Source organism: Rhipicephalus microplus, chromosome 3 (genome assembly GCF_043290135.1).
Source record: "Rhipicephalus microplus isolate Deutch F79 chromosome 3, USDA_Rmic, whole genome shotgun sequence".
Taxonomy (NCBI): domain Eukaryota; kingdom Metazoa; phylum Arthropoda; class Arachnida; order Ixodida; family Ixodidae; genus Rhipicephalus; species Rhipicephalus microplus.
The window spans coordinates 106,350,582-106,358,781 of NC_134702.1; the positions used below are offsets into that span (position 1 = coordinate 106,350,582).

An 8,200-nucleotide genomic window follows, 5' to 3' on the forward strand; every position below is an offset into this window, starting at 1 on the left:
GCGGTCAGCCTACTGACAGAAGCCAGACTCTCGCAAGGTCAGGTTAGGTTAGGTTAGGTTACGTTAGGCTAGGTAAGGTTAAGTTAGGTTAGGTTAGGTTATATTAGGTTAGGCCAGTTCGGCACATGTAGCGAACACACCACTGTAACTGTCAGGGTTTGTTGAACCAAGCCATAGAGGTGGGTTAAAGATCTGTTCATAGAAGGGTTCAGGATAATTCGTAATCGTGATGTCAAGGATGTCCAAAAAAAGCGAGAAAGTGACAATATTCTGGGCACTGGGAACTTCTTGCTCTGCTGGTAAGCAAAAACTTATTAGCCCCATCAGAAGCCACCTATGAGGTACTGTCGGTAAATGCGTACAATTTGCACATTACGACAGAAATGTAATGTCATGAAATACTTATTAATTAAAGTAGTTATTTATCCATTTAAATAAAAACCCATCAATTCTCAACACTTGGATCCTCTGTGTTTTGCCTACATAAAGTAAAAATTACGGCTATAAATACTGCGCTCATTGACTCCCAGTTATGTTCACTTCAAAAGAATAGAGAAATATTTATTTTCGGCGTAGCTCGTGGAAAACGACCCACCAAATGATTCGTGCGGAATGATCATGTGCAACAGTAGCTTACAAAAGGAAGGTAAATGAGATGCATTACTAAGGCTGGCTGTTTTAATAATTGATTTTTTTTATTTCATTCAAAGCACAGTGTACGCTGTTTGTTGTCACTAACCGTCACAACTAGAAAGAATAAGTGGTGTGCCCAAAATCTCTAAAATGGTTACACTTCGCACCTTCGCGTGGCTAAATCTTTCTCGAACTCGCATGTCCTAGCTAAAACCAGAGCATGCTTTTTTGTTTGGTGGTTAATTACTTTCTTTGCATTTTTTTCAGAATAGCAAGAACAAGACAGGAGCAACGCAGATCTTCTTCGATTCAGTGGCTGTGCCGATGGCTTACGCGGTAAGATTATATGTATAAGGGACGCAGTATATAGTGGAGGGCTCCGGGAATTCGGACAATTCGGTGTTCTTGAACGTGCGCTCACATGGCACAGTACACCGGCCTGTGTCATTTCGCCTCCGTCCAACCGCAACCTTCGGGTCTCCAGCGGAGCAGCCTAAACGGAGTTCTTTGTCTTTTATTAAAAACTCCATTACAGTGCCACAAAAAAAGATCATCTAATGCCTGCATAGTAAAAGCGATTCAAGCGTACATAACGAATCGCATTCATATCGTAAGAATAAATTGTCACGCGCTCGATTGTCGACGCACCTGCCGCGATATTTCCATCGTTGATTCAACGCTGAAATCCGAAGGTTTGAACCAGAAAGCACAGGGCTAGATGGCTGTGCTTCCGGCTCCACTGTCACCACTTGAAGTGCCGCTTGTTCTTGTATAATAATAGCATTTTTGTTGTCGTGAAAACTGGTATACGACGTAAGCTGTTTGCAGTACAAAGCTTGGATGAGCAACTAAATTACTATTTACAGTAATTAGGCACGTATTGCAAAAGATGTCGTATAAAATAAATTATTCGACATGAAAATGCACTAGCAATGCGACAAAAAAACGTCCTCATTTTTTACCGTGTACTATGGGGGAAATGTTTGGGATGAATATTACTCAGTTTAAGTTCACATAAATGACGCTAATAATGAGAACTAACAGATAATAATGCCTGATATGTGTTATTCGAAGATTGCAGGTTCAGTCCAGCCGGTGGCAACTTATCTTGTCGTCCACACATTTGTTTCTTCACATTCGCATTACTACATTTACTTCATACACGTACTACCCTATACTTTCCCTAATATTATTGTCTGTTAGTTCTCATTGGTACTGTGCCTAACAAAAGAAACGAGCCCTTAAGTTTACTCTTGCCAACATAATGTAACTTGCAGAACACCTATGATGTGTTTTCAAAGGCATCGGTTAGATTGCGTTTGAGAAACTGCAGAAGGATACATAGAATGTCGAACTTGCGACCTGCAAATCTGTCCGGCCAGTTCTTGTGGACGTGCACAAGCAGCTTGCAAAAGTATACAGTGCGGACTAAAAATTCATTCCAGGTGATAGCCCCTCACCTCAGTTAGTGCTCGTCGGTGTCCATCGTATCGCCATTGTGATCCTCTTGCGCGATTTCGACAGTAATCCCACATCTTGGTCACTCGCCGATAACTTCGGCCCTCGCATTGTAGTTACTACGCGCCAGCAATAACGCAGCGGAAGCAGAGATGAAACGAGCCGTGGTCATCTGCATCGCACGTAGGGTGCATGCGTTAACATCATCCGATGTGTGAGGCTCGACAAGTGAGTGTGAATAGGGGCTGCCTGCTTCGCTCGAGCAGCTACTGCACACACTGCTCTTGAATGCACGGTCGCGAGAGCGGGAGCGTGCGCTACCTAACAGGCATACAGGGGCATGGCGCTCGTATACCATGTGCACTATCGGCATCAAATGAAACGCGAACAGCGTAGTGGCACAAGCCTTATCAATGGCATAGTGCCTGCCGTCGACCAGTCATTGTCATAGACAGGCCCGCACATCCGGTGTGGCAGCACTGTGCGATCCCCCTATAGCGCAATATTTATGCTTCTGATCCAGGTATGGTATTTAAGAGGAACAAAATAAAAAAAACAAAGGTCAAACAACTGCAGCCGAAGGCGAGTATTGTAGCACGGTTTGTCATCACGGAGTCCATCATAAAATTTCTGGCTGATTCTATTTATAGTAGACAAAAGTCAGTTCATAATGCTGGCGATTTCACGCTGTTTCACTTCGTGCCGGCAAAGCGAAGTAATCTGCACTCTCTCTTTCAAAGAAACGCTCGGCATTTTCCGTTAATGTGACGCGTTTTCGGGTCGGTCTCTGAAAGAAGGGTGCAGGTAAAGCAACGCTGTCGAACGAGACACCGCGATCGTTTGAAAATCAACCGCAAACCGATTATATTTCTCTTTTTTGTTTTATCGAGCCAACTCGCCGATTGCACTGCCATGCTGAAGTAAAAGCAAGGAATAGCGAGTGATACGATCAAAAGCGCTTGGCACGCCCACGATGGCCACCATTACCGCCATACGAAAACTAGAGCAGAAACGGAGATAACGTACTGCAAAGGGGGATCGCGCAGTGCTGCCAAACCGGATGTGCACGCCTGTACTGGACGGCTAACACTATACTGTTTGTAATGCTTGACACACGCGATCCGCAGTTCGGGTTTCATTTGACGCCGATAGTACGTGTCCTGCTTCCTCTCACCACTTAGCTATAGATGTAGACCATTCGAAATTGTAGCTATCGTACTTATATTTTGTCCTTGCTGGGCAACAGATTTTTTGGAGAACAGTTGATTGAAGTTGAAAGGATTCTGTGCGTTTGGCAGACTAAATTTTATTGGGAGCCCTACAAAGACGTCTATTTGCACCTTGAGAAGTATCATGCACCGTTTCAAGGGCGAAGACGAATGAATGCTCAGTTTCTTTAGAATCGCAACAAAATGGGGATCACGGAAACTGCCTAAGCGAAATATTTAGGCAGCAAATTTATTTCAGATGTACCGAAACGTCTTGAACCATGCCAAGTGGGATGTCTCCAAGCAGGCCAGGGTGTCCTTGATCCCGTTTTTCACCGAAGGCCAGTACTTCTTCATCCAAGCTGCCCAGGTACGTAGCTGTCACCGTAATGTAGTCACTGCACAGTGCCAGTGCTTTGAAAAAGCCTGTTACCAGTTAGCCAGTAGAGGAAAACGAAGAGACTTCTGTTCTATGTTTATTATGCGTTGACGTAGATTATTCTGTTGGCCCCTTCAGTATGTTGTGAATACCTTACAAAAGGCGATAAATATATGCATTCAGCTGCAAGTTCACTCGCATGCATAAACAAGCAAGAAAGCATTACAGTACAATGAAAGCGAAGTGACCTATGTGGTTGCACTGTCAGTCCACATGTGCAGCTGTTAGGTGCTATAGAGCACAATCCGCAGCCACTGTTCGATCCACAAAGGATAATTGCCGCTTCTGGGACAACAACAAGGTATGGTTACACGCTCGCTTACGCAGACTTCTCGTCTGATTATCGGTCTGCATGCATACCAATTGTGCAACCGCCACGTTCGAACGTATGATGGACGCCCTTCTGCACGCCTTCAAGAGGTCGATCTGCCTGTGCTACCTTGAAACACTATCAAAAATCTTATCTGTCATTCGTGTGGCGAGGCTGCAACTCAATCCGGCGAAATGCTACTTCAGCCGTCATAAAAATTCTGTGCTCGGACATCTCGTTTATCATATTAGTGTTGACCCTGATCAAGCCAGAATACGGGTGGTGAAACCTTTCCCCGTATCAACCTAAGATGTTTTCGTTCTTATTTGTACGAGCGCTCATTCACAGTCGTCACTGAACACCATGATTTCCGCCGGCTTTCGTCCCTGAAAGACCATTCAGGCCGTCTTGGCCGTCAGTCGCAGCGCAATTAAAATATCCCATTACTCAGTCGAGTACACAACCGATCGCTTACATCAAGATGGACTGCTTGTCCCGATATCCTGTCGACCCACCAGACGGTGACTCGCCTACAGCCACCTTATCTGTCGGCAACGGCTGGACACCTTCTTGCACGGTATTATCTGAAGGCTAACATTGGTGACGACAGACCGTTTCCTTCGAATGTCTGAGCTCCATTGTGGTGCATGGTGCCGTTGCAATATGCATCTTGACGACCCTGACAGACTACTTGTTGTTCCCCTTCAAATGTGCCAACAGCTGGTCCCCTCAGCGTGTCGCGTACCTGCGACAGAGTTCGCCGGCGTTTCGTATGGTCTGGCATGTACTGTGACGTCTGCCGTTATGTTGCAGCGTGCGACCATTGTCAACGACGGAAAAAAACCAAATTACCCCTCTTACTGGACGCCTTCAGCACTTCGACATACCCACAGACCCATTTGACCGTGCTTGCGTTAACCTGCTGGGCCCTTTTACTACGTCAGCTATGGGATATCAGCGGATTGCAGTAAAACCAATTATACGGCCAGTACGCGCCCGTCTGTCTGTCAGCTCGTGCGTTCATTCGTTCGTCCATCTAGTGAACACTACAAGTACCGTCATCTCACATAGTTTCGTCATATAATCGCCATATACAAGCACCGCCATCTAGTGTACATTCCAAACGAGAGGTAGCTACCTACAACTAAATGCATCGCGGACGCACGATCCAAGACTCTAGGAGCTTCGCCTCTAATAAAGTGTTCTCAGTCTGTGTGGCTTACTATTACTGATACTATGCTACTGATACGAATAGTAGTTACCTGTCATGCAATTTCTCCTGTACAATACCAAATTATGTAGGGACCTACTTTACCTTTCAGGCCCGATGTGAGCACATGGATCCTGACCCGACTAACGCGTACCTCCGAAAACGGGATGGAGCCACTGCAGCCGATAAGTAAGCAGATAACCGGCGTTATTTTCTGGAATTTCGCTCCGAGAGCGATGCAAACCTGAACTGTAGCAGATAAGGAACGTTTGTACAGTACGTCTGAAAAAAGTACAAATTTGAATCACTCGGGCTAACAAATTAGTTATCTTGTTTTTTCGATTTCTTACTCAAAGTGAGGCTTCATTTGGATGTCTGTCTGTCCTGAAATGATGAAGTATGCGTCCAAATTACGTGCCAGAAGTAGCGAACATACCCATTTTCTGGAATTCGGAACAGCACTAGGGCCGACCGTCAGAGCAGCGCCAAGAAGCGGAGCGTGAGAGGCAGGACAGACACTTACGCTGAGGCGATGCATCTCCTATAGCACTCTTGGTTATTTGGAGTCGGTATGTTCACGCGCAGTTCTGCACCTTTATTTTATATCGCTATGTGTATGTTGTGTCCTCTTTAGCATTTCTTGCTTAAAGGAAAATGTCTGCCAACGTGCTCGACTGGTCAGAATTCCGGTCAGAATTAAGGTCTCACAACATGCTATCATAGTAAGTGTAGCGCGCACCTTAAAGGAAAGAACTTTTGGAACAGTTCATAATTAACCACAATATCAAGATGAACAGAACGCGTGCCTTCCCGTCATCCTACATTCCTTCGTGCCCTTTTTTATGTCGCCTTATCGTGTATTCGACAAGGTTGTAGGCACATTGCTAGCGACACCACGAGATGCGCGTGTTGTGTTGTAGCGTCAAGGGAGAAGACAACGACATTAAAAAAGAGACTCGCGTGCTGCTAGCCTGTGTGGCGTTTGTGTATAGCCTGTGTGACATGAGAGTGCCTATGTAAGTAAACTATCTTTATTTTTTTAAATCTTTGTGTCTTCGACGACGTGGGGAACACAATCAGGTGATCTTATAGGGAAGGACTTCCCGCAGGGTCAACCTACCTTTCGCCATGAACAACCCGCTCTTCGCAAACCGGTTCGGCTGCGCCAAGGAAAGGCCGATGTTCGCCAAGGACGCTCTCTGCAAGGCCAGCCCGTCGAATTCTCTGAAGAAGGATACAGAAAAGGAGTACCCAGGAGTGTACTATTAACTCGGGAGACACACCCCGCGCAATAAAGTCCTCCTGGCTTTTTTTTCATTAACGTTTGTGGTCATCTACTTATTGATTGATTAATTGATTGATTGATTGGTTGGTAACAAATGCTTGATTGATTGATTGATTGATTGATTGATTGATTGATTGATTGATTGATTGATTGATTGATTGATTGATTGATTGATTGATTGGTCGTCATTCACACTCCCTTGCCTTAACTCCGTATTTCTCCAACACTAATCTCTTCAAATTTTCGTTTTTCCCGCGCACAATCTGTGAGTGGAACAAGTTACCGTTTGCCGCCCTGCTGTCGACAGATTCTATTGACGCACATGTTTTCCTAAGGATGTAAAAATGTTTTGCAGTTTCTTTTTCACTGATCCTTTTTGTTGATTGCTTACTTTCAGTGCCATGTTGTTTCCCTTTGCGATTCGCGCAAATGCGATTCTCGCAATCTCACTTAATTCATTGCTGTTACGATAAGCTTGGTTGCATTATTGTTGTATGTGTGTGATGATCGGATTATTGTATGCTGTGTGATGCTTGGCTTGATTGCCTTACTGCCTGTACCATTCCTGCTTGGGCTCCATGCCTGCAGTATCTTGTAAATAAATAAATAAAAAAGGCGTGCAGTTGCAGAAATATCCCGTAGGGTAGCGGGAGGTGTTCAATCCATCGACCGGAAAAAAAGCGATGATGGCTGTCATCTTCCAGTCTTCTTAGGTTAATGCACGAGGTAACCGGCCTATTATTCCACTCTAAAAAAATTAGCAACGCTTTTAACACGACACTCGGCTATTTATCACTCATGGCCAATGTGACTCCCTCGCTGTGCATGGGCACCGCACCGGCTGGTGCTGCCACCGCTGCTGCGTACTGATCGTGACGTGGGCGGACGCGCGCTCTTGACTCGCAGCAGCTGCGGCGAGCGTCGGGGAACGACTCGGGGAAGGAAAGCGCGCGGTTCTGACTCACGGCTCTTCCCCTCGCGGCACTCGACCCGGAAAAATAATCTCTCCGTGACCGGCGCCTTCGAGACGACCTAGCGCGGTGTTTACAAACAGAGGTCCCGTGCCGACGCGAGTGTCGAGCAGGGAGATACGACGCGAAACTCCAGTGGAGGCACAAAGGAAAAAAAAAAAGCAGTTTCATACTTTGGGGTGCCGAGCGTGCAAGAAATTCGAAGCTGGGCCACCTTGTTTGTTTTTCTTCAGTATTCTTTTCTGCTCTCTTCCTTCCTCGTTCTATTTTCCCTTTTTTATGCGTTTATATCAATTCATGTATATTTGATCCCTTTGATTCTCACCGTGTTCCTATTTCACTATTTCTCGCTTGCTTATATATATATATATATATATATATATATATATATTGTGATGTACTAGACAGAGAACAAGAGACAACACCCGATCCTGGGCCAGCTGTTATTATTCTGTTTCTTCTTCCTCGTTCGCCTACCATGCGCGTCTGTGCCAGAGTACCAGTTTCTGTCTTCCTCGTCACACTCGGCCATGACTGCAAGCATTGTGACAAACCGGCCTTTACTCAGATCCACGCTGCATAAAGCTGCTGGTTAGCGAAACAAGCTAGCACTAAAGACGCGCGAAAGACTCGGCACAACGTGACCAGAGCTCCCGGCTTTCAATGTCGCACCGACTTGCCCTGAT

General features: G+C 45.6%; 1 protein-coding gene and 1 long non-coding RNA gene across 3 annotated transcripts in view; one reads left to right on the forward strand and one right to left on the reverse strand.

The window, feature by feature from the left end:
• Positions 1-6,573, forward strand: part of LOC119159977 (uncharacterized) — a 155,656-nt gene extending 149,083 nt beyond the window's left edge. For both annotated transcript variants that reach the window (XM_075890099.1, XM_075890100.1), the window contains 4 exons: positions 901-969; positions 3,559-3,669; positions 5,371-5,447; positions 6,368-6,573. In XM_075890099.1, the coding sequence (XP_075746214.1) occupies positions 901-969; positions 3,559-3,669; positions 5,371-5,447; positions 6,368-6,527 (417 nt within the window). In that variant the 3' untranslated portion in view covers positions 6,528-6,573. The remainder of the gene's footprint in view (positions 1-900; positions 970-3,558; positions 3,670-5,370; positions 5,448-6,367) is intronic.
• Positions 3,505-6,482, reverse strand: LOC142803862 (uncharacterized). Its single transcript, XR_012894338.1, has 2 exons — positions 6,379-6,482; positions 3,505-3,697 (listed from the first exon to the last, which is right to left on the reverse strand). It is a non-coding gene; the product is annotated as an uncharacterized LOC142803862 (long non-coding RNA).
• Positions 6,574-8,200: the final 1,627 nt, after the last annotated feature.